A 27,749-nucleotide genomic window follows, 5' to 3' on the forward strand; every position below is an offset into this window, starting at 1 on the left:
CTGTAATTGGCCAAATTTGTGACAATCGTTTAGGAGCAGGGCCAAAATAATGCAAATCATCAAGTCCCACCCCCCACCGGGATCTCCCTGAAGCCAACGAGGATAAGTTGGCAAGTATGACCTAATAAGATGTCTCTGACCCCATATGATCGCTCCCTTTAGATGTAGATCACTGTCAGCACGCTTCTTGAGCCTATATACCAGGCCTGGCCAACCTGTGGCTCTCCAGGTGTTGTGAAACTACAAGCCCCAGCATGCTTTACCAATAAGTAGCAAGCTGATAGCTGGCAAAGCATGCTGGGACTTGTAGTTTCACAACACCTGGCGAGCCACAGGTCAGCCAGTCCTGCTATACACTACAGTAATTTGCCTAAATAGCCATCCGCATCTGTGCGCATGGATACACTAGTATTTTGTACTTCTATAAATCAGGCCTTAACAGACCATGAGATGTAACCATGGTCTCTCCCAAAATGAATGTTGCTCTACTTCATATACTAAATTGACTTGATTGTTTAATGGTGGCAAAACTGTGATTGTAAGCAGGCAAATTAAATTACAATACAGGACTGCTCATTTGTTTATTAAAATCAAGAGATTAAGGATGTGGGATGGTCTTTCACAGAAATATACCAGCATGCAGTCAACAACTTCTAACAATTGTTTTTTTTGCGATTTTTGTTTTTAATAAATAACGCTGTTCTGACTTTAAAGAAACAATTAGGATGGGAAAAAGTAAGGTAATTCATCACTTTTACCTCACAGTACTACTATATCAGTTGTACATTAGTAGTGACAGTGGTTTAATGAGAAAAATGGGGTTAGATGGTCTCACTGTAGGATATATAATATATTAGTTATAAGGCACTAAGGAGCTGATTATTCAAAGGGCGAAAGCTTTGCCCTATTTAAAACCTTGCCTTTGTTAAGTATCATTATGCATAGGGGAACCATCTTGCGGCAGGACCAACGCGATGCCTGAACCGAAACCAATCACTGAAAAGAATGGTTATTGCCCTGAACCCCAGAAAAAAAATTTCGCTGGAGTTCCATGGCCGCAGAGTATCGCTCAGCTGCCACAGCGAGAAAATAGTTAAATTGCTATAAAACATCATTTTTAATTCCCACACTAAGCAGGAGGAAAAGAAAATCGACAACTATAGCCACTAAAAATGAAATTCTACTATTCCTCACTTATTCTTATGCCCAAATTTTAACAATGCAAGAGATTGTCACGTTATGTATTAGATTCCATTATTGGCGTCACTTATGGATAACGATCACTCCTTCTACAACAGGGGGCGCTGCAGAGCACAACATCTGCAGAGCGGAAGGTCGTCCATCTTATTCCTATAGTGATTAGTATAGGAGAATACCAGGCTTTGGCCTACTATGAATAGACAGTGTGGTTTATATACCAGCCCTACAGAAGAATCTCTCAGTATGAACCCTGACCAGAGAAACTCCAGATATCAAAGTCCCAGCTGCCTTAACCGGGGTCCAGGACTGGACAGCAATAGCGGCAGCTGATCATTCACCGTCTGGATATTATAGCAGTTGTCTGACATTTGTGAATACCAGCTGCAGCTAAGATTAATCTGGACCTCTCTTCTGTGCCAAACTCTTGTAGAGAAACCGTTCAAATTGCTGGAAATACTTCCACAGCTGCCAGGGTATGCTGGGATTTGTAGTTTCACAACTGGAGAGCTACAGGTTGGCCAGACCAGTACTAGAGACATTGAGTCACAGATCTTTGCAAACATTGGTTCAGTTTACAAAATGGCTGCCGGCAAAGTGCACTTTAACATACTACGATCTACAGCCCCCACGACTAGAGTACAGCGATTATATTCAGGTTTATGAATAACTTTAGCCAAAGACGACATTGTGAAACGGTAGCCATGGAAACCCATTTTATTATTCAATATAAGATCAAAATCTTTATTACAAAACGTTTTTTTGCTCCAGGACTGGAAGCTACACATTAGGAAACAGAAACGGTCGGTATTTCTACAATAAAAAGCACGTTACTTTGTTGCTTACATTATTTACACGTTCAGCCTGGTATTATATATACACATTCGTGATGCACAAGCGGGAACAGCAGAAAATGGCGATTTCACAATTGCTGGAAAGTCGGTGCAAGCGGCCGCCCATTGCAATTTGTTTTCTTGTCAAATATTACACAGGCCACAATATAATAAGGCTTACAGTTTAAATCCCGTCCACAGAGGTCATTTGCCAATTCTTGCTCAAATTCACATAAGATAATCACCTCACCCCCCCAATCGTTGCAATTTCACACGAGTAATGGCGGCAAGTTCTCACCTTAAATATAGGGCCTTAATAAAATAATGGTGTTCTGTTAATGTGATTCAAGCACTCAAATAAAAGGACACATCTAACGCCATTGGCACACATGGCACCATGTTGAATAAGCCCTAGAGCAGTGTTGGCTAACCTGCGACACTCCAGGTGCTGTGAAACTACAAGTCCCAGCATACCCTTCCAGCAATACGGTGCTATATATTGGCAAAGCATGCTGGGACTTGTAGTTTCACAGCACCTGGAGTGTCACAGGTTAACCAACACTGCCCTAAAGTGTGGTTTGATAGGATGCACCGATGTGAAGGAGATTTCAAATTCCCAGTGGGATGAACTCCTAACTTGGGTCATGACAAAGGCCCAGAGGAACTAAGACATATATAATGAGCAGAGCTGACAAAGTGGGATCTAAACATGGCGGAGGCAGCCATTTTATGGGTTGAACCAATATTCACCAAAGACATTATGCACAGAGATTAGTTGAATTCTCATATTGGTTTAACCCACAAAATGGCCATAACTGCAGGAAACAGGTATACCCTTAAGGACCCTTTATTACTTCCGTATAATTGTTTGGAAACTCTTATATAGACATCCGAGAGATTTGTGTTTCATTTGTGAGAATTAGAGGCAAATCGTGCATGTGTTCACCTTTAAATTACATGCAAATTACATACAATTGTGTATTCATAAAAGCCAATATCTACTAAATTTTTTAGAAAAACTTGTGGGCAGGATTGAAACACAGGTAAACGTACAATTTGGTTTAAATAAATAAAGTGTAAAATTTGGTGCCCACAGTGCCTCAAACAGTTGTAGAGGAAGCTCCGCCCACCGCGCAATAACTCCCTCTGCGTTACATAGGTTTAGGACATGTGGTTACAAGCGGTATACTACAAATATTTGGGGAAATGTGAGAATATTCGATTTTGTAGCAACCTGCAGAAACGTAGGGCACTATAGGCGGCCATTTTGTCTGAACCAATATTGAGAATAGGAGAATGTAGCCGTGCACTAGGATCTAATGACACCACTGAGCCGTAAGGCATTTTATCCACCATGTGAACTGAAGGGCTGATTAGTGCGTTCAGCAAAATGGTTGCTTCTGCGCAGCCAACAGGTACACTTTTTGTACCCGTTTTCTAATATTAATATGGCTTATTACACAGACGAGCGTCACTAATGCTTTCTCCCCTTTATCTGAAAGAGTTTAATTGAAGCTTAATAACTCAAACCTGTGATCCTGAATTGGGCCACTAGACGCAAAACAAGTTACTATATCAAAAAACTACCAGTAACTATATGTAAAAGTTTGCCTACAATGACAGAACCTGAGATTTCTGCCATTATATTAACATTTGCCCTGCAGACATATACAAGCTACTTGGTTATCCATTTTGGCCTCAGAACCACTATCCATCTTAAATAAACTTAAGGTTGGATTTATCAAAGGTTCTAAAAAGCAAGAGTGCAGACGTTGCCCATAGCAACCAGATTCTAGCTAGAATGTAATAGATAGAAGATAAATAATAGTTAGAATCTTATTGGTTGCTATGGGCAACAACTCCTTTTTAGAAGGTTCACGTGCGTTTGCCTCCTCCCCTCAGTGAGGTCATTGGTTTCTAATGTACCGATAAGCTGAACTCCCTTAAATTTTGGTTAAACCGACAAAATGGCTGCCTCCGCGTTTAATACATTGTGTTCAAGCTTAGCCACTGGTTCAGGTCTGTAAATTGTGAATTTCTCCCCATGAGTAATCCAAAAAAAAAAAGTGTCCCCTTCCCTAGACAAGCAGCCAGTAGCTGCCAAAAATTAAAGGGCGTATATGTCAGACGTGGGCTGGGGTAAGACCGTGGTGAATCTGGCACGGAGGATATTGACCTTTGACTGGGGTAAGGAAGTAGTGTATACAAATTTTAAAAAACACACTTTAAATCCCATATAATGAACAAATATTCAGGCAGTCTGCTTTTATTTAAATCCTTCCTAGACACCTATGGCAGCCACCACAATGGTGGCGGTGCAGCTTCGTACAGACGTCTTATAACCCATATAAATTAAACAAATCTAAAATACAAAAATAGAGTGCCGAGGGTGTATGTGGTGCTGTACAGGAGACAGGCGAGTGAATAGGCGTTAAGTGTATGGTTTGTTTAGGCTGCGTACAGTCGTGACAGTAATAGTTCTTCCTAGGCAACAAGAGCCCCTTTCACAGGACAGGATTTAAGAGACTTATTCGGGCTTCCCTTCTCCCCAGGCGTCGGTGCTTTGAAGTCACGAGCAGCCGTGTCCACATGGGACGGAGTCACTGACTTTCCGTCGACGTGGCCCAATAGCTTTTACATAAGATCTGCGCGGAACCCAAATTTCAGCATGTTCGCTCAGCTGCTTCCGATTGGTCAGTCCCTTCTGTGATGTCACCAGTGATGCGCAAAGCTGGCGGGAGATTTCAGTGTCCTATATACATCATGAACGTTTACAACATTCAGCGTCCAAAACTTTCTTCAGGCCAAAATAATTCTCTTTTTACAGGTCATTTACAAGTCCTTTATCCTCCTCAGGTTTGGAAAACGGTGGCCGTTCTGAACAGCGTCAGATGTGGGTTAAGGACCACACAAAAATAGAGCAAAACTTGGAAAGGAGGAAAATATATATATATATATTTATAGATATTTATATATGCCAACAATGTGTCTCCAAGGGAATATTAACAGAAGGCACAGAGGATAACACTGCTTGCGATCTCTTAGCAAACCTATAAGGGGGAAATATAAATTTTAAAAAAAAATTAGGGAATATTCCTGTGCAACATCACCATTCTAAAATATACAGAGGATATTAAAGTTCCTGAACGCAAAAAAAGTGCACCTGTCAACTACATAGAGTGGAGGCAGCCATGTTGTGGGCGGGGCCAATGACCAGCTTATCAAAACACTAGTGACATCACTGTGGTACGAGGCTCAGGCCTTCACGATGTCACTAGTTCCTAGGCCAGTGATGGCTAACCTGTGACACTCCAGGTGTTGTGAAACTACAAGTCCCATCATGCTTTGCCTATATATATATATATATATATATATATATATATATATATATATATATATATATATATATATATATATATATATATATATATATATATATATATATATATATATATAGAGAGAGAGAGAGAGAGAGAGATAACAGCTTATGGCTGGAAGGGTATGCTGGGACTTGTAGTTTCACAACACCTGGAGTGTCACCGGTTAGCCAACACTGTCCTAGGCTGTGTTCACATGAAGTCGTTCAACCCATAAAATGGCTGCCTCCAGGTAACAGGATTACTGTGACAGTGCAGAGCTGTAATCCCTTGCTATGCATTTAGATATATAGATGTATATTGCTATACTTCTAAATTGCTAAAGTTAAAAAAATAGGGGAAATATTGGGTGCACGACCCTTCTTTGGACCAATCGATTGGTGTAACCATTATGTACAGTTTAGTAGCGTGCACGATGCCATTTTATCGCCCTTTACTTTCTTCACTAACAGGCAAAATATAGTGATTATAGCGTTACCCCTGCATTGAATCTAAAGACAATTAAAGCTGCACTGTGGATATCCTGAAAACATGCACTGCTCAGAGCCTGCAAAGACCACAATTCCTCCTAACAACCGCCCACAAGCCAAGTCCCTCATCCAACCCCACCCTTGCCCCAAGCACACTCACTTTCTGGTCAGGCAGCATGGGGCTACTTTGAAGGGGGTTGTTCTGAAGAGCATTTAAATGGCCGTTGAGGATCCCCGATGGCCGATCGTGTTCGCAGAAGATGGTGCCATTGATGTAATGAAACCGGTCTCCGGGTACCAGTCTGTTCCTGCACGTTGCACATGTGAAACACTGAGGGCAAAACGAAAAGAAAATACATGTTTAGAAATAATTTCCCAGCATGCACCTCCCTATAGGTACGTTTGCAAGGACCTATGTATCTTGCATCGCGGCTACGTCCAAGTTTTAACTTATTCCTCCTGACAGAAATCCAACAGCAGCAAATATATTTGTCAGGGATGTTTTTATAGATTGGCTGTATATATAGTTTAACTGGCTGGAGGGATGCCATACAGGACAATTAGTTATTGAGGGTGTCATAATTAAGGTCAACTAGTGGCCATTTTCTATAGCGTTCAAAAAAAATGGGGAAATTTACCCGTCTTGACAGGAAAAAAAAAAAAATAATAATTGTTCATAGATTTGTCTTGATGGATGTGAGCTAAATTTTCCACCTCGGTATTAACGGCAGGAAATCTTGGCCTGTTCAGAACTCGCTGGCATGGCTGAGGGGAGACTCACCTTCAAATGATACACGCTCCCTTGTGCCCGCATCACCATTTCGCTGGCTGGAATTGACTGTCCGCATGCACTGCAGGCTCCGCTGCTCCCAAATAACCTGCAGAAGAAAACACCGATTATAGTGGCTGTAAATCCTGTTTTTGAAGCACGTCTTGTACACAATATCGACAGCCATTTTGTGGACTGGACCATTAACGAACACAGTGCCTGTTCACCGTCACCGAATCGACGCAGGTGCCCGTGGGCAACAAAGGTTCGATCCAGCTCAAGTTATCTACAGGGAAACCCCAATATCTACTTCGTAACGTTAACTGGACGAAGGAGCCACAAACCACTGCCGTAGTCATCTTTAGGACCTTCAAGGCTTGGCAGCCATTTTAAATCATTAAATGGAGTTGCTGGCGCAGTCTGAGTAACAAGTGTCCTAAGCAGAAATCTAGTCCCTAAATCCAGATATTGGACATGATTTAAGAGGCCATTTAAGCGGATATTAATGTTACTGAGCTGGGGTCCATTGCTTGGCACTGGGTAAATAATATCATGTACATTTCTGGTAGAGCATCAGAAATGTCTACCTCACAACAAATGTGAGGAAATTAATACAACAGTCACAATCAGCAGGAGGGACCCCGGTGTGTATTTTATTTTGCATTAAAGAAAATCTGGGATCGAAAATTGCATAATCCTGACTAGAATTATTGCCGTCTATTTCAATTTTTTCTTTAGTCTAATGGTGATGAACACCCTGTTGTCTATTCCTGGCATCTTTAAAGAAAAGAGATCAAAGCTTCAAAGTCAGCTTCAGATATTTCATGGTTCAACTAAAAGAAACCAGATTGGTTTCTATGTCTTCAGTAAAAATACACGTTATGAAGTGTTCCACCATAGGCAACCTGTAAGAGGACTACAAGTCCCTGCATGCCAAGCAAACCGTTAACCTGACAGGACATGTAGGTTACACGGCACCACAACTGGATCGAGTGCACAATGGGCCTCAGTATAGGGACATCTGGCAATGCATGCTGGGATTTGTAGTTCTACAGCCTCTAAACCACAGGGTACGTGCATCTGAAGCAGGCTTCCGATACAGGCTTGAATACCCATTTATCTAGGGACCCAAACTCCTTTAAGAGGTTAGAGTTTCCCATACTTGCCAACTCTCCCTGAATGTCAGGGAGACTCCCTGAACTAGGGGTGATCTCCCTCACCCCCTGAAGAGTCTGGCGTTCTCCTCGTTGTCCATTTCATTATCCGCACATCCTATGAGCTCCATCGGTAATCAACCGTCTGGTTAACATCTGGACCGCGGTCCCCGGATCCCTACACCTTCGGTCAGGTACCCTGGTATAGCCATTCCGTGGCCCGGACTTCCGTGAGTTACCGGTTTTATATTGTTTAGTTCCTCATCAGAGACTTTCATCTACTATTGGACATTTCTCTGCGGTATTTGGATCAAAAGATCAGTATTTCAATTAGTCAGGACTTGTCACACAGGGTCTATTGTGGAACCTGCCCGGACTTTTAATTAATTATCTTGACCCATTTTATTGTTATTTTTGTTTATCCTTGTTTATGTACCTTTTTTATTCTATTTTACTGTATGACCTTCTGTCTTTCCTAAATACCTGGCCATCCGCCATTTAGGATTTGATCCCCATTTATATTACATTTCAATTTGGTTCCATTTCTCAGTGGGAACTGAGCTCAATATTTACACATTCATCATGTATACATTTGATCACACATTGTAATACTGTTCACCTTATACTGTTTCATACAATACTTATTTATATTTATGATCAATTAGGAAATGGTTTGCATCTATTTATATCCATGATCTATCAGCAACTGATTAGTGTCTATTGCATTTTGGGTAATTGAGCGCAATACATTGTGTGTGTAGTCTGATACTGAGCCAGTACAAGACGTGGTTGGCTTCGCCATCTGTGGCATGATGACAGTTCAGAAATTGTGTCCTATGTCCATGTATTGATGCCTATGGAGGTGGCCATTTTCATGGAGACCAAGATTTAATCAAAGACTGACAGGTAAGACAACATGACTTCAGTAATGGAGACAGAAATGTAAAAGACACTTCAGTCTCTAGAGATTCATTAGCCGCTTTTCTTTAACGCATAGTTGCCTAGTCTCCCGGAATGTCCAGGAGACTCCCGCATTTCTAGGAGACCTCCTGGGAGAGCAGGGCAACCTCCCGGTTCTCACCCCTGTAATAGATAAGTGACAGGGGGCAGGGCTTAACGCAAATATTGTGTCATCTTAGCCCCGCCCCCTGTTGCCTGCTCGTACCACACACACAAATGCCGACACTGCTCTGTAGTACTGAATTATAGAAGAACAATGAAAAGGGTCTCCCAGGATTCAATTCCAAGGGGAAGGATATGCAAAAATCACTTTTAATACACTTTCTAGCAAAAACTTTGTTTTCCACCTTCAGATAACTTTTATTGGCTTGTACAACACCATCCCCTTAAATACACCACTTTATCTTCCTGGTTTCAGTCTGTGCCTTTCAGCCATGTACTTATGATCAGGCAGAGGATTTTTAGCTCAGTCCTTTGATATATAAAGCAGCTCTGATACATGATTGCATGCAAGACACAAGGCAAGTACAGAGGAGCGGTGTCTTATACGGAATCAAAAGCTAATAAAAACACATCGATGCCCAAAATAAATAAAATGACTGAAAAGCACAGAAGTCAAAAAAAGAAAACGATCCATCCACACAGGGGACATGTGCTAGCCATCTTAAATCCTCTAAATTTGGTTAGAATGGGATATATATATTATTTTACATATATTTGCATTAAAATATATCTGCAGGTATTGAGATAAGATCAGAACTTACTGACCAATCAAAGCGGACAGAAATTACACCTAGAACTTCGACATTATGGTGCAGTCGGATATCAGCCCCCACCTGGCTTTGTAGGACATCAGAGCCAAAACCCGTGACAGAGTAGCAAACATGTACCAGTATAATCTATAGATGCTACCAATCAAGAGCGCAAGCTCTTGTGACAATAGCCCTGTAAGTACACTGCACAGAGTCCTTAAGTCGAACACGCTGATGCCAAAAGCCCCTATGACATAAGTCAAACACCTTCATCCACGATCACATATATAAAGATCATATTAAGTGATCTTTATAACAGCAGACTTGGCAACGTGAGCAAACACGTTAGTCTACGGAGAGTTGGAGATGACGTTCACACAGAAGCTTCCTTGCCACCCCCCCCCCCCCTCCTTTAAAAAGGGGAATGAAAAATTAAATGAGCTTCTCCCTTTATTAAATGTTTTCCCTCCGTCTCCTTGAAAAATCTCGCCTGAATCGGCCGTGTAATTGATGTGAGTTTGCCTTTAATATCCTGTTCTCTGGCTCTTTGACACAATCCCAACGCTGACGCCAAACTGCCGTCCAATCTAATAAAAGGACCTCCGTAATGAATTTTCGATCTTAATTTAAACAGTAATTTAAGCGGGGAAGGGAATGGGAGGGGGGCTGGACAAGAGCCCTGTTATTTCTACCAATTTAAATGTGTTTTTCAGAGAGAGGAAGACGAGAGAGCTGGGGGGAGGATGAGAATAGGACAGTGCTCAGTCTGTGGAACACAATCTGCAGACCATTCACACCAGTCCCATCTCAAAGGCTGGAATTAAGTTAATTAGCAGATCGTCATTTGTAACACTGTCCTTTATACTATTATGGGATGCCGGGCAGGATCTCCCGAGCACTTTTGTCAATTGCTGCCTTGTTCTATAGAGGAGCCAATATCTTCTTACAAACCTACAGCCGGAATCCTAAAATATTAACGGCTACATTTCTAAAGCGCTCATTAGATCAAAGTGAAAAGCAAAAAAATCGAATACTTTCTAATTGTTTAGAGTGGAGGAGTTTTTTTTAAGGGGGGGGGGGGAGGCTGTAGAGATCTGAGTACCAGCCATGGCTCCCGCCACCGTTAATATAATGATAGATCTGTTTTTAACCCAAGTGTCATTTTACAGAAGTTCTACAGAAGAACTGTCCAGACATCTGTTACCAGTTAGTCACATAATTTGTTAAAGCAATTAGGGATGTCTACTTCCGCCAGAAGTCACGCCAAGTACCCTCTTGTTGGTAGTTTAAGGGGGGGGGGGGGGGGGAGGTTAGTTTCCCTGGTACACTAAATTCTGCTCCATCAGCACCACTTGACTGCACATTTTTGGAGCATAAATGGGGGATTCTCACATTATTGCTACCAGGGGGCTTCCTTATGAAAACTTATTTTCCTACATCTAATACATTAACAATGTAACTCCCATTCTTTCAGCCCCCTAATCTCTTATTAATCTATATTTCGGTACAGCCCTTACACATGTCCAACGCTTCCCCTAATCTATTTGGCATATTCTCTGCCAATCCAATTTTAAATAAACCTAACAGGGTCAAGGACATTTAAATCTAAACCAACCATAGGTCTGTACATGCGCCAGTTTGAAAAACCTGCGCGAAATCTTCCCGAAGGCTGCAGTTTTGTGGGATGAACACATTCAAGAGAATGGAACCTATCTAGATATATTAACAGTTTCATATTATTGCACAGTGGTTAGCATTGCTGCCTCACAGCACTGGGGGTCATAAGTTCAAATCCAACTAGGACTCTATCTGTGTGGAGTTTGTATGTTCTTACCGTGTTTGCGTGGGTTTCCTCCGGGTGCTCCGGTTTCCTCCCACACTCCAAGGACAGGTAGGTTAATTGGCTTCTGACTAAATTAACACTAGCGTGTGTCAGTGTGGTAGGGATTAGATTGCAAGCTCCAGTGGGGCAGGAATCGAGGCGATTACATATTATGCAGCTGATGTAAAGAGAATATTTAGAGGCTACATAAAAAAAAAGTGTTAACTAGCAGAAGATATTATATACCTCCAAGCCGCGATGGCTGACGAAAATCCTACGCGACAAGTTAATGAAGGTGTACCCAGGTTTAAAATTTATTTTTTCGACACCGACTGCCCTCTGCTATTAGAATTATTACACTTCTTAAAATGGCATATTCAGAAATATTTTGCAATGTTTGCACAGCTGCCAGGAAGCCCCCCACCCCCCCTTGTATCCATCACTCCACCAAAATACTACTCCACTCCTGTAATCTATGGGAGGACAGCGTCCGTCTTCACCCATTCATTCTGCAGTACCAAACTGCGATCCAAAAGACTCATCCATAGTAAACTGTTAGGGAATTCCGTCCAAGACTAAAAAATGTTAGTGTTGGTGGAGTTGGGGTAAGAATACACCAGAAAATTTGCTTACCCCCAATTCCACCTATAGTATTTTAGAGCCAAGATTAAAAACCGCTGGTTGAACCATTTGCTGGATCTACCATGGTACCATGACCCCAGGCTGCACTTCTCTAAGCCTACAAATAATGCTAATGTGAGGTGTACAGGTAAACAGGATTTACACCTGGTCAGTCTGTTTGAAACAGGCCGAGCAGTAAGCTTATAGAGGAGGTCATCATCGTCATTTATTTATATAGCGCCACTGACTCCGCAGCGCTGTACAGAGAACTCGCTCACATCAGTCCCTCCCCATTGGAGTTTACAGTCTAAATTCACCAACACACACACAGACTAAGGTCAATTTTTGATAGCAGCCAATTAACCTACTATTATGTTTTTGGAGTCTTGGAGGAAACCGGAGCACCCGGAGGAAACCCACACAAACACAGGGAGAACATACAAACTCCACACAGATAAGGCCATGGTCGGGAATTGAACTCATGACCCCAATTGAGGACTCAGCAAACATTACTTTCATATTATCCATTCACTTTCATACTAAAGATTTTTGTTTAGGGTGAATGAGTTCAACTTGTGCAATACGATCCCAAAAATAATCACTTCTCAAACCTGACCGAGCAACCAATACCAAAATTATACCCATTGATAGCAACGCAGAGAAACAGCTAAATCTGCAGATTTCCTCCAAATCGCCCCTGGTTTTAACACCTCTGGGTTTTTGTGGATATCCATAGATTTGCAGGAAAAAGGTCACTTTGAAGCTTAACCTCTTGCAAACTTCAGCTTTTAACTTTTTTTTTTGGACTAAGCACAAAGTACCAGAAAAGTGATGCAGAATTTATAGAACGTCCACCTGGGAGGGCTGAAATGGACCAGGTATAAATTCAATTTATGCTGTTCCTGCACAGAAAGTGTTAAAATATTCAGCTCAGGGGGGGGTCTGGGAGGAGCTGGCAGTTTTGGAAGGTTTTTTTTTTGCCCTTACAGCGAGGAACGGAATTGAGCTTAACAGAAAATAACGGGCTTAATTGATGCCGTATGTTTCAATAACGCCTACAGGGAACTTCACCTGCCAAAGGGGGGAGTTTGGGAAGGGTGGGGGGCTGTTGTACAATTAAATTCCAAAGGCCCTTTGTGTGGATACAACCAGCTAGAGGTGCAGGATGGAGGGGCCTAATCCACCAGTGCGAGCGTGGATGTAACAGTTGTTTAGCTGTCTATACAAGGAGCAGATTATATGAAATCCATTTTCTGCTGCGAGATCCCCTGCAGAGAATCAGCGCAGGCCAAATCCAATCTCATACGTTGTCCACACAGGAGGCTTAAATTACATAAACTGCCCCAAGTGCTTATTTCAGTGTCACACCCCAATAACTGCCTGAGGATCGATGTCACACACAGCGAACCTCACATTCCAGCAATCACTCGCAATGCAACACAGACATAAGAACACAGCACTTATCACTAAGATAATCTAGTTATGTGTTACATTTGTAGCACAGAACATCATGTACTATATAATTCGCTACACTGGCGTTCCCCATCTGCACTGGATACTCCAACACGCAGAGATGGGCCGGTCTGTAACAATGATCTTTCGGCTATAGCATTAAGAGTGGTGCATCCTCTTCGCTACACATCAAATCCTTGGAATCGTCAGAACATACATTTGTAATTAGACTACCCTACAGCAATCGGCCAAGATTTTAAAACAAGTTCACTCTTACGTGCGAGATACACGTTAGCGTGTATAAGGTTCTGGAGTGGGATAAATGGGACGTATGATTTATGGAGATCATTCCTCCCTTGGAAGATTCACAGCAGCTAATGTTCTACAGACAAGATCCCTCCGTCTCCTCCCCTCGTTACTACAGATTTCCCCCAACACCCCAATATCATGAGGGTTTACGAAGCACAGGTGATCGAGAGACTACTGAAAGTGTAGATGAAACAGGTAATAGTGTTAATGTAGAACAGCCCATACATACAGCAATTACTTCCAAATTGGCCTCAGCTGTGTCTATAAACCTGATCACGTGTTGAAAGGGAACAGTGATCATTTTAGATGTCCGCTGGGTTCGGAGAGAAACTGGTCCCTCTAACGCTCACTCTACAAACGCGCAGCGGTCAGCTGACAGCGCTAACTATCACATGATCAGGCTAAACAGTGTCAATATTGTCCAATGATGGGACAATTTGTCCATTCAAACTGGGTCATCCGTTTCCTAATAAACCAAATACTGTATTTTAAAAGAGCAAAACTGGGTACAGTAAGATGGCACAAACCATTTCGTGACTAGCGACTCTAGGTTATAAGGATAGTAAAGGTCACTTTTGGAGTTCAGTGACCACATAGAAGTCAGTGCATTTATAGAACTCAACGGCCTTGTAATCTATAGCAGAACACGTATTTATAATATAATATATGTGTTTTTAACAATGACCCAATGATAATACTATCACGTACTATGTATTACTATCAATAGCATCAATGATGGGCAACATGCGAATTTCACGTTAATGCGATACCAGAAGCCCCAAGGGATTCTGGGACTTTCAGTTCCACAGCGCCGGAGGTCGTGCAAGACTGATCTAGACTGTAGGAGACCACAGGAACGTGGCCCGTAGGTAACTCCCAAACCACCGCACGGGCACTCACCGTATGTAGTCGTTTCTGCACAGGATCATGCCGCTCTTGGTGTAACACGACGTGCCGATCTCGCCCAGCTGAGCCTGGCAGCAGGAACACTTCAGGCAGCGGGTGTGCCAATACCGATCCATGGAGTAAAGGAGAAAGCGGTCTGCGATCTTCCCCCCGCAGCCGGCGCAGGCTTTGGGAGGGGAACCATTACTGCTGACCGACGTGGTGGTGGCTTCTGATGTCCGGTTATTCACCATTCCTGGATCTGGAAGAGGACAGGACATAAGGTTAGATAGGAGGAGGAGAGAGAGAGAGATCAGGTTGTCTGACAATAGGCTGCTGTATGCCACTACAGCTGTAATTCTCCTGTTACACAGTTTGTGCAGAAACCTAAGTGATTGAAAGAACCACTTTGCTCAAGCACCAGAAAATAGCTTATTATACAGACATCCCTAGAGAGCAGAGCTAATCACCCCTCTGGCTGCTACACAGCCTACTCCGCGCAGCCTGGAGAACCAACACAGAGGCTGGCTGGTGGGCAGGGGGCATCTGCTCCCCAAGGCCAGTCCGATAGTGGGCAACCTTAGGCTGGGTCACCTGCTTCCCCCCCCTCCTTTTAAAACATTCCTAATAAACTCCCCCCTCCCCAAGCTAAAATGTGCCAGTCAGCCCATGCCAATACTTACTGCCAGGGATCTGCAAAGCTGCATTCTAACCCTCCGCTACAACATATTACACTGTACCGGAACCCTCTGACCGCCAGCCTGCTGCAACACATTACATGCAACTGCTAGATGGCTGCATAACGTTACTGTACTGCAACTGCCTGGGGTGGGCTGAAGGGCATCACACAGGATTATAACCGGCTGCCATCTTTAGCACTGGATGCCAACCCTGCAATTCCACATATATGCCCGACTGCCAGGTGGCAGCAGCTGTACAATACTATATCCATGCACTTGCAACATAGAAAATTATTCAACCCCTGCAACTGCTACAGGGAGACAATGTCCTATATTATAGATCAGTGACTGAGGCCTTTGCAGGATTGCACTGTAGTTTAACACTGAGCAACAGTAGATTTTAACATTACCTATAATGCCAAGATGCTTAGTCTGCCCCATCCCTGCATTCATAGTCGTCCCCCCCCCCCCCCGCCATTAATAGCACTACAAAGCATTAACCCTTTCAGAAAAGAGCCAAGTATACTGTGAAGTCACAAACCCACCACACGTTTATTAAAAAAATGATTACACATCAAAATATTCTGTTTATTAGAAGTCAGCCAAGAACAATAAGTCAGCTGACGCCAGAGGTTTTCAGCCTTACCGAGATCAATTCTAACTAATAGTTTCATGCATAGAAGTCAGCTGAGCAGAATCACCATTAATGTTACGATCCTGATTCTTATGATTCGCTGCAAAACAAATTCCTAGAGCAAAGCAAATTAGGAGAGGCGGTCATTTAGCACCTCTTAATAGGCAAAACTCTCTCATCGACCAGTGTAGCCTACCAGACCACTTTTATAGATCACTGTGACGGAGAACCAATGCAACGCTAGGTTGAGTTACTTAAGCATGGCGTCCTCAAATGTCACTACCAGCGGAGAGAGCTTTGCAATACGATTGCTCCAGACTGGAAGACATTTCTTTAAATTTGGCTATGGTATAGAAGCGATTAAGTTATTTTTTGTTGCTGGAGAAAAAAACCAAAACATTGCCAGCATAAAATGAGCAATGTTTCACTAATCAAAAATCTCATCTTGAAAGACGACTTATAAAATGAGCTCTCTGAACGGTTTAATCACTCGGCGGTTTACGTTATTTTTAAGGGCACTGCATTTTCTCAGAGTGCTGTCCACAGCATTTTCCTAGCGCAGAGCTGCAAAAGCACAACGGGCTGCAATTATTCAGAAACTAGATTCACATAATTTGGTAACTAAAATAAGAATATAGTTTTAACAGCCCTAAAGGAAACTGAGTCCCAATGGGCGTCCCAAGTTTTCCATTTTAAAACATGGGAGCACCAAGCCTATTTCAGATTGCATGTACAGCTCTGGTTACTATACCCAGTGCTAACTACCATCCACTTGCAGACGGCTGAGCCCAGGGAACATTGGAGAGTAACCCCCCAGCTTAAAGTAGATTTACAGCATCAGGAAAAGCATTCAGATTACACACACACAGGACTGTCTTCTCTAAGCCAATTAACCGGAGACTAGCACATTATCCTACAGGGTAATCTGAAGCATGGCTGACAATGTGCTAATTTAGCTCCCCATGTGCAGAGGATTGCCCATTATCCCACTGAAATGCATCAACAATGGTCCTGGGAGCGGAAATATTACTTTTACAAGTGCAATTAAGTTTTAACTTCCAGGCTGTGACTGAGTGCATAAAGAGTTAAACTAATAGTGTAATGATGTAGTAACATTTACTATAGTGGTCTCCCAATCAATAGGTACTGGATAGATCAGACTATGGATCCGTCCAGAACCTACTGTAATCTATAGAAACCGTAGATCTAAATGGATCCTGCACTGGTCCTTTCATCGTCCAGCTGATCCCTAGTTTTGTTGGCTGAGGAGATCCAGAATGAGTTTCTCTACTGACGACTCAGTAGATCAAGGACAATTTTTGCTCATATCTCAACTGTGAAAAGGGAAACTTTTTACGTGGAGAACGTTCTATGTCTTTACTGTTCGAAACACAGTAAGAGCATCATTTACACCCTGAATTCAGACTTGTACCCTGTATCTGGGATAATTGAGCAGTAGAGGGATACGAATAGATTAGGTGGTAGCATGATATGGTCAAAGTACGTCAATAAAAATAAGTTCCATATGCTTTGCCCCTGGAAAACTATCAGCAGTGTATAACTTTATAAATTATTTGCATAATATACATACAAAATGGAAAAAAATAGAGTACAACAGGAGAACATGCAGTAAAAAAATACAAAACTAGGAGCTCAGATATATCTATATATTTTATATTGAGATGCACAACAGAAAACATTCCAGAGTCTTTGCATTCCTACTGTGTTACAGGCTTCACTAATATAGAATAAGTGTCATCTACACACAAATTCTAGCGCCGCTGTCCAGCTTCTCAGTGCTAGATTGCAAGCTCTGTGGCCCGTTCAACATTCGCTCATGTCAAGCTACAGACCCACAGCTTCATTACACACACCGATGTCAGTGTCTCAGAACAGGTGATTTTCATGCAATAATGAAGAGCTGACGACCAGTTTACATTAAAAGCAAAATTACAAATCGAGTTTTTCCAGGTCAAATCTAGTCATCTTTTAAGCTTTACATCTGCGACCGAACCACAACTCCCAGCATGCCCTGACAAGTGGCCTTTGCCACTGCAGACCGCCACTCAATAAAACACAACTTTAATGTGTGCAGCAATGTGAGGAGTTTGTATGTTCTCCCCGTGTTTGCGTGGGTTTCCTCCGGGTGCTCCGGTTTCCTCCCACACTCCAAAAGCATACTAGTAGGTTAATGGACTACTATAAAATTGACCTTAGTATGTGTCTGTATGTTAGGGGTTTTAGACTAAGCACCAATGGGGCAGGGACTGATGTGAATGAGTTCTCGGTACAGCGCTGCGGAATCAGTGGCGCTATATAAATAAATGGTGATAATGATGAAAGACAATCGCTTCACAGAAGACAACCCTGTCACTGTCATTCTTATGAATAATTCCTCTCCCCCCTACTAAGTACAATCTCTAACATTTCCAGAGACCGTGCATCGGGCAAGTTTAACTGAGAATCAGAGATCTGGTGATGCAGGGGTTAAACACTTTAGAATTTCAATACAAGCCCCCCATTATCTCCATGGATCCTGGACTGAAAGGATCTAACGTGGCTGAAACAGTTGCAGCTGCTTGTGAAACATTAGTAGGGATGTATAGACTACCAATCCCTGGCAACAGCCAGGACATCTCCAATCCCCCCACACAATCCTCAGTGCCCCCCTCTACAAGCCTCCAGGTCTCAGGTATAATACTGCGTGGATCTGTCAGTGAGACACTGATCTACTAGCACAGAAACACTTCCTGACAACCAGACCTACTGATCAATTAAAGTACAAATATATAAACAAGTGTATTTGGTAAACAGTCACATTGTTAACCATATGCATTTGCTATAAATATATTTATTTATGATGGATTTGTGCCAGGGCTCAGTTTGACCACAGCTATAAGTATCAGCCACATAATAAGGTGCTATAAAGAGAATATGGAATTGACTTGCAATAAGAGTGCATGTACCCTAATCTGCCTCCACACTCTGCCCTAGCCTGGGGCCCCTTTTTGGATTCATCAACAGGGTTGGGAAACCCCCCCCCATCCCTGACTCAAACATTGTGAAATCTGTGGTTTGAGATTACATACATCACAGCTGTTACATCGTACAACATAAATGCATCTACTTGTGACACTTGCATTTTTTGGAATGCTTCCACCAGACATTTCTTTTAAATCTCCTAGAGGGGTGAAAATGCTACTTTAACACTACATGAGCTCTTCACAGTTTGTGTGTAGCAGGCTCCGGCGATTTACATTCATTTCAATGCAGCTGGATATCAGCAACTTCTAAATCGTATTGTGAACATCCAGCGGAGGAGATCAGACCCTGGACTACAGCGATGCCAAACACGCTGCTCCCAAATCACAGTAACACCCCCCTTCCACTCTAATATACTTAAACATTTTAATCTACAGGGCATTCCTAAGCTACACCATACTAACATCTGTAGCTGAGGCTTCTAGCACTGGGACACAAACAATGACCCTAAATAACTGCAACCCTATCAGCGCCAAAGGCACTGCGACTTTATCCGCGCACGGTCAGCGCACAACAGACGCAGCTGTACACACAACACATGGCACAACTGTATTACAGTCACACACACAAATGTCACTGTCGTACAACGCAAGGGGAGAGCAAATGGGACGAAGTGATGGTCTCAGTTACTTTAAGTTTGCAGCCAGCAATCAATGCAAACACAGGAACAAAATATATATATATATATATATATATATATATATATATATATATATATATATATATATATATATATATTATAGTATAAAAATATATGCAAATATAATATAAAAATATAATTAAATATAATATGTAAATATAATATAGTATAAAAATATATGTAAATATAATATAGTATAAAAATATATGTAAATATAATATAGTAAAAAAATATATGTAAATATAATATAGTATAAAAATATATGTAAATATAATATAGTATAAAAATATATGTAAATATAATATAGTATAAAAATATATGTAAATATAATATAGTATAAAAATATATGTAAATATAATATAGTATAAAAATATATGTAAATATAATGTAAAAAGATAAATATATATATATAAAATCTAAAATAAATAAATAAATATAATATAAAAATAAATAAATATAATATAAAAAAATAAATATAATATATATATATATATATATATATATATCTGCTCCCCTACCTGCTGCAGCTCCTGGCTCCTTCTCTCTATCAGTAAGATCCACTAGATCCCAGGGGGTTACACGGGCACCAGTCAGACACATACAGATCCCAGCGCACGATCCACCCGGCACAGAAGCGCTCACTGACTGCTGCAGCTGCCCGGCCGGACCCTCCTTATATAACCGCGCCCGTGACGTCACGGGGACGCCTCGCCGGCTGCCAATCCCCCGCCGGCGGGGGCGTGGCCAGTGTCAGAAGAAAAAAAGAAAAAAAGATAGATGGACATTTAAATAGTTAAAGGGCCTCATCAAGGCTGGTCTGGTGCCCCGGCCACCCTCATCCTCCTCACCAACCACTAGTATTATAAAATAATAATTATATTGTCACATAGCTATCATTGCAGGCTGATGATAGCCTTCATTAGTACAGAGCTCATTATTGCTAATATTGTATTTTAGATCCTCTGGCACATTATTATTCATGGAATATTGGCGGCATCCTATGAATGTATTATTAGTATTACAGATGCAATCTTACACTTATGTGCTAAAATGATTGCTCTTTAAATATTGCTAATTAGAATTTGCTGGCAGTGTCATTAGCACATGCTAAGAACCATTTGCAACACTATTAACGCCATGATATTATTATTATTATTATTATTATTATTATTATTATTATTGCTACTTATATTGTATTCAAACTTTTTTTTTTTCCTTTAGGGTATAATAAAATATTATAAAATGGGAATATGCAATTAAATATAAGAAAATTAAGTTCAGGTTATAAATAACTGCTTAGTAATATAGTGTATGGGGTGGAGGGCAACTGCTTTGTGAGTAGGCACCTAAAAAAATTAGTTCATTTTTATGCTTTTTTTTTTAAAGAAAAAACAAGTAGAGATAATATTTCAATTTAATGCAGTGTGATGCTTTGATGATCTTAAATGATCGTGGTTGTTTTTTAATTTGCATGTTTGTATAGATAACTCATTATCCGAAATTCACAAGTGAAGGTTAATTCTGAATAGCTGGTCCAATTTTGGGGGGTTCAGTTTTGATTTTAGATTTAGTTATTATTTTAAAGCAGTTTTGCTCCTTAAGTAATATATTTCCAAAGGACAGCCACGAGATTGCATTGGTAACCTACCCTTCTATATAGTGCCTGTGCTGTACAGTTCATATATAACAAGCTGAGACCTGAAGTGGGGTACAGCATTGGCCGTAATGAGCCCCTGATTGTCAGATTTATAACACATTCCGACCTATTTTGGGGTCCCAGAACAATGGCACATTGGCACTGCTCAAAGTAGGTTCAGGATCACCGATCTAAAATAATCAGAATGCCTTCAATGTCTTTGCCACCCCAATATAAGTGCTATTGTGCAAGCAAATAATTCAAGATAATTGCGTGGAGAAATAATTATAATCAGCATTGCATTATACATAGCAGGAATTGTATTTATGTCAATATGGTCTTTTGCTTTGTGTCAAGGGCAGCTTATTATATTCACAATGGAACTGTCACTAGACAGAGAATTTATTATAATATATGTACACTAGACTCAAGTACCAAATACAATAGAGAGTTTCTTTATCAAACTAAAGGATCCTAACTATTATTGTATTAATGTCGTCCGGTTTCTTGCTTGACAGACAGGGAACATTTAAGAATTTAGTCTACAGTGATTTTTATGTAATTGTCTCAATCCTTCCTTCTTATTAAAGGCGTACATTTCTAGGGGTGTATTTACTAAACTGCGGGTCTGAAAAAAGTGGAGATGTTGCCTATAGCAACCAATCAGATTCTAGCTGTCATTTTTTAGAATGTACTAAGTAAATGATAACTAGAATCTGATTGGTTGCTATAGGCAACGTCTCCACTTTTTCAAACCCGCGGTTTAGTAAATGTACCCAATAAGGTCTTGTGTCCCTGCTGGGATTTGTAGTTCCACAGTACACGGAGAGCCACTGGCCACTGCTTGGGTCCGAGAAATTGCCTTAGACTGGAAAACAAACCCGTGTCTGCCTTGTGTACCTATAGATAAACATCATATATAAACTGGGCAAGTCAGAAGTAGCTTGTTTACAGAAGACATCTCACATATTTGGGTTCACGGTCCTTAAGCGTGCATTGATGTGTTGAGAAATCTTCAGAACTATGTAAACTTTTGATACAAGCTGGTAAAAAAAATACAAAATTCAGTTCTGCGTCTACATTAAACTGATTTGGCAATCAAGGCTTCACCTTGCAAGGCTTCATATCATCACATGACCTGCTCTTAATCATCTATCAAGGAGGAACCAACTCCATTTGAACTTCTTATCTGCCTGCAAATCATCCACAAGGGGATATGCTTTTTTATTTGTGTATATGAAATACCCCATGTCTCAAATATTTTGCACGTTGCTTTCTGTTATCATAATATTATTGTAAAATGGGAAAAAAATATATATAATAATGATAATAATATATAGTAATAATAATTCTGGCTCACTTCGTTTGCACGACACTAAAGGAGCTGCTGAATTGTGTGCAATCCCCAAAACCAGTGCACAATTTTTGTAAAAAAGCAAAAAACCTGCCGCTCAGTAGTTTGCAGAGTTTGCACAGCAAATGGGTCCCTGTACCCTCTCATTATGTCTCCAGCAACAGATGAGCCCGCAGGATCCCCACAGCTGTGCAAACACTAAATACCAGCATCATACTGTACTATGAACATCCTGCATACCTGCCTCTAATTCATGTGTGCAGACAGTTCCTAAATGAGTACAATTTATACCTCACCCCCACAGAACAGGGCTGCATAGGACACCAGGGCTGGCATTAGTAGCCCACGGGCCGACAGTACGCATTAACCCTTTCGGGGGGCACCTGTAGGCCTTGCAGAAACTTGCCACCTAGGAGAGTGAATGTAGTTCCCTGCCTGCAGATTCTCGTACACAGAAATTAGCCTGCAGCATTTGCAAGCCGTGGCTTGTTCCCTGACAGAGCTGGTTATGAGCTGGTTGCTAGTTTATATAGTCAGTCTCCCATTCACGTACCTAATGCTAGTTTTCTACTTCGTCATGTGTCTTCACCTACAAATGACCTCTGTCGAAAAAGCCATCAGGATGGAAAACTTACCGGCGCAACATTTTTTTTGACTTGCCTACGTTTTGAAAACTAGTTCATTCCCCCCCAAGTACAGAGTTGTGGCGATATTATTGTATGTAAATAGTGAAAGAGAAAAAGACGCGCTTCTTTAAATTAATGAAATGTGTACAAGTGAATAAAGTCATTCGAGACGGCAGCTAAGGACAAATAAGACCAATGTGCAAGTGCAAATAAAAGAAAAAATGTTGTCCGGTGCTCAGAAACAAACGATATATATATAAAAATCACTGTGTCAGCATATACAAAAAGGAGAATTTTGTACACAATATAGCTATGTTGGGGTTAAGATCACCGGAAAGCGTCAAACATCTCCTGTAGGTGAGTCCCTAAGCTAGTGATACTGTATCGTGCACAAAATTCTCCTTTATGCTGACAAGGTGATTTTTATGTATAGCTATGTAAGCTTTTTGGAAAAATTAAAGGGACGAACGGCGAGAGCGTGGGACAGCGGCGCGAAGGGTCTTTCATGACATCACATGCTTAGTGTTTTAGGAGAAAAACAGCAATGTATAGTAAAGGGACCTGTCATGGGAGTAGGGAGGACTTTGAGGTGACATTTTTACTGGTTACAACAGGTGCCTTTTCCGGGGGTGCCTAAAAGATTTATGGGACCCCTGTCGGTGTTCGATCCCAGGTCCAGTGATGAGTTTGAACAATATGATGGCTCAACGTCTTGCTAGCAAAATGAAAGTTTGCAAAAATAATTTTATTATGTTTCGGGCTGGGTAAAACCAACAATTTGCAAGAAAACCCCCCCCCCAAAAAAACCCAAATGTGATAATATAGACTAAATAAAACAGTGCAGCTGAAGCATGATCCCGGAGCAGATTCATGCTCTGATGATAATATAGCTCATCGTTTTGTGGATCTCATTCAAAAGAGCTAATGGGAACTCTTACAGGGTAAGGGGCGCTTGGGATCGCCTTCTGCTTGAGTGAACGGTTGTCATGGAAACCTGGTGGGCTAGAACGCAGCCCCTTTTATCAAAAGTTTCTTCATAAAGTAACTTCTTGCAATAATAGCCCACGGAACCCCCGGCATCCGCCAACCCCAAAACAGTGGAGCGCGTGACCACATTAAAATACTCTTGGAGTAGCCGCACTTGCGCTCATAAAGAAGCTTTGCAGGTTTTCACCTTTTCTGGTTCGTATATAACCCTATTAATGTGGAAATTGATCAATTAATTGCGCTTAGGTGCAAAATATTAACTAAACCACGACAACCAATCAGCAACTAGCTTTTAACTGCCCAGTGCAAGTTAGACAATGAAAGCAGGTGTCTGATTGGTTGCTATTAGTGCGATGCACATTTTGCACTTAAATGTAACAGTATTGAACGAGCTACGTAAATATTTAGAAAGCTTTCTAGGAAAATATCCCTAGACATTCTCCGGCATATTTAGGGTAAAGAGGAGCGTATCTAACAAACAAATTCCGTTTTCATGACAGGAATAATGAAGATTTTCCTTTTGTTTTTAACACTTCAGCGGTAAATCCAAATATTAGGTAGCGCTTGACGTCGGTGAACTGATAATTTCTTGTGCTGCTCTTTCAAGTGCACCTGTCACCTGCAAGCAGTGGAGGAGCGATTTTGTGGGCCCAACCAATATTCCCCTTTATTAATTAATACCCAAGGAACTAATGACATCGCAAAGTGCCTTGTGCCTCTGTATCTGCCATGTCACCTCTTGGACTGGTCGGCTGTATTCTCATAAGTAAAGTTTACCTCACAAAATGGCTGCCACCACTGTGCGTCAATGTCGGTGCCCTTCCAGTGGGAAGTATCATAGGTATAATATTTTGGCCCTATAACCCTACACCTTCTTTTTATAACGAACGAAAAATTTAGACCACCGGATATTTTTTGACACCGGCGTTATAATATTATGTAGAAATTTACACACATGAAAAGATCATGGGAATGAATTGAGTGGCTCTTTGATCTGCTACGGCTGACGTTTCATAAATACACCTCACAGCCTTACGGTTTTTGAAGAGATGTTTCCATCTTGCTGGAATTCTCTTCCCCAATTCCCGGACTCGTTCCGGACACAAAATTTCCAGCTTGCCGGGATTCTCGTCTCGTGTGTATTTGCAAAATGAAAGGGGATGTTAAGACTTTCGCACATCTTTCTCCTCCTTTTGCCCTTTGATTCTCTTGATATTTTAATTGAGTTTTAGGGAGGATGAATGGCGGCTGGTTTATAATACACATGGGTTAGAGAGTGACTCCAGCAGCCAAAGGGCTGTAAGACTTAATAGATAATATTCAGGCCTTTAGAAGAAGGCTGAATGGATGTTTTGGTATTACAGTGTGGGATCCAGGGGGGCCCGGGACATTGTCACTGATCTCCACTGTGTCTTTGTTTTGCATGACAAACGGCTTCAAAATGACTTCAAAACCTTCTGTGGAATCGCCGGACAATGGGAATCTTTTCAGGCCAAATTCAGAAACCCAGTGGTCTAAGTGTTCGCCCCAAACTGCCCCTCAGTAATCTTGTCACGTGTGAGATGTCCGCTTGCAGCACACGACAGTTTATTTTAACGCGACGGCGCGTATGGGTGGCCATTGAACAAATTCTGGGCTGGAAACTAAGTCAGGTCCATGTAGTAATGCACTAAAGAAAAAGAGTTTAGTAGACAAGTCGTGAAAAGACTGGTTTTGGCGAATTGGTTGGCCGTTCGTCACAGCGTCAAAAGTGTTGAGCTAAAGTTGTATTCTAAATTGGAATTTTATATCGGCCATGTTTTGCCATTCATTATAAAACTATACCCCCCCCGAACCTCATCAATGACATCAGCACGTGTAGTATGGCCTATTATTTAAGCACTGTATGACGTGACTGCAAAGTTGCATGATATGCTCAAATAAGCTTTATAAATGCCAGGAGATGAATAAAGAGCCCCAAGTAATGATGTGGGCAGAACACCCGTCTCTCCTCCTGCCATCACCCCAGCCTTTGCACTATCACGCCCTACAAATGAGAGAGGCTCTTTGGACCATGAAGTGGCAGTGTCAAAATCCTCACACAAGATGTCCGCCTCCGCGCTGCAGACGTTTACGTTTGTGTTGCCAATGAGAACACTAGATTAATTATTTGTACATGGCTGACTTCCCCATCAAACAGCCACGGCAATCTGCCTCCACCGCATCGATTGTTTATTAAATGACTTATTGATCGTTAGGCTGTGGTAATGAGCCGACACACTTTTTTTAATAGGTGCCGTAAATAGGTAAATTAACCCCTTGCTAGAGGGAAATTCTGTGCGTTGCAGTCGTCTTCTAAGGCCATTAAAGAGAAGCTCAGGACCCCTTTTTTCAGGTACACTCACGTTGCACAGTTTATTCCCACTTGTGAATCTTGATAAACCAGGAATTAGGTCTATGTCTCCTGTCGCTTGTTGTGGGTCTTAGATTTTGTACTTTAATTTTAAAGGAACAATTGATCTGCAAATGTGTATAATCCAGAAACATATAGTTACTCGTTGAACATCCCATTTGCTTTTATGTAAGCTTAAATAAACTTAAAATGGATGTGAGACACAGGGCCAACGGAATATGGTAAGCTTGGCAGGACATAGGCAAATCGAGAGGGGGGGGGGGGGGTTCCTAGTGCCTGGAAACCCCCCTCCAAGCCTGGAGCACTGTATAATTGAGGTGGCTGGACCCTGCCCCCACTTCACACAGCTCTGCTTGAAAAGGGAGAGCTGTGTGCACCTAACAGTAGTGCACGCAGCATTGCCCATGTATATTATGGGGATAGGAAGAGTTAAAGAGCAGCCAATCACCATCTAATATTATAGCCACGCCCCCATGCATGCTGGTCACGCCCACTGGCGGCGTGGTGTGGAAACCCCCCTCTACAAATCCTGCGTTTGCCCCTGCAGGAGGGTGCCTTTGCTTTCCAGGCATCCTGCCAGCTCACCTATGCTGATATTTATTTATTTTTTCGGTACAGGTGACATGCCCCCTTAAGATCCGGTTCTTGGGATTGGAATAGAGGTTGACGCACGCGCAATTTCCGTCAGGGGGCCGCCATAGATTGCAGCACTGACCCTTCCGACACCGAGGCAGCCATTTTGTGAGTTGAACTAAATATTCATGAGTATGCTCTCTATCCATACACTATTTATGTTACTGTGGGACATTGTGAGGAACACTGGGGGGGGCAGCCATTTTGTCAGAGGAACCAATATTCTCGGCAATTCAACCCATTAATTAAGTTAAAGCCAGCAAAATCACTAGCGATTGGAGAGGCTGCATTCTCAGGGATAGTCTCATAAAATGGCTGCCTATGCTAGGAATACTTACGCTGGCTATGTGTTTACGTCCACTTACACCGCTGTCATATCAGTGTTATACAGCCGAACTCACACCCCAATCATGACACCGTCCTCCTGGCCCTCTCAGTCTGTGCTGTGACGTTTACACTGATCCCTATCATGTCTGCCTCATTACTCCTATCAGAGCCATCTTAAGTCAGACACCTAGTTTCCA

The 27,749-nt window shown here is 41.7% G+C and overlaps 1 protein-coding gene across 1 annotated transcript; it reads right to left on the reverse strand.

Moving 5' to 3' along the window:
- Positions 1 to 1,898: 1,898 nt before the first annotated feature.
- Positions 1,899 to 20,233, reverse strand: LOC142101193 (LIM domain transcription factor LMO4-A). The gene is made up of 5 exons (XM_075185467.1): positions 20,116 to 20,233; positions 14,617 to 14,863; positions 6,659 to 6,755; positions 6,038 to 6,208; positions 1,899 to 5,080 (listed from the first exon to the last, which is right to left on the reverse strand). Exons 1-5 carry the CDS (start codon positions 20,195 to 20,197, stop codon positions 5,072 to 5,074), a joined length of 606 nt encoding a protein of 201 aa, XP_075041568.1. The 5' UTR covers positions 20,198 to 20,233; the 3' UTR covers positions 1,899 to 5,071.
- Positions 20,234 to 27,749: the final 7,516 nt, after the last annotated feature.

The sequence above is a fragment of the Mixophyes fleayi genome, chromosome 9 (genome assembly GCF_038048845.1).
Source record: "Mixophyes fleayi isolate aMixFle1 chromosome 9, aMixFle1.hap1, whole genome shotgun sequence".
Classification (NCBI taxonomy): Eukaryota; Metazoa; Chordata; class Amphibia; order Anura; family Limnodynastidae; genus Mixophyes; species Mixophyes fleayi.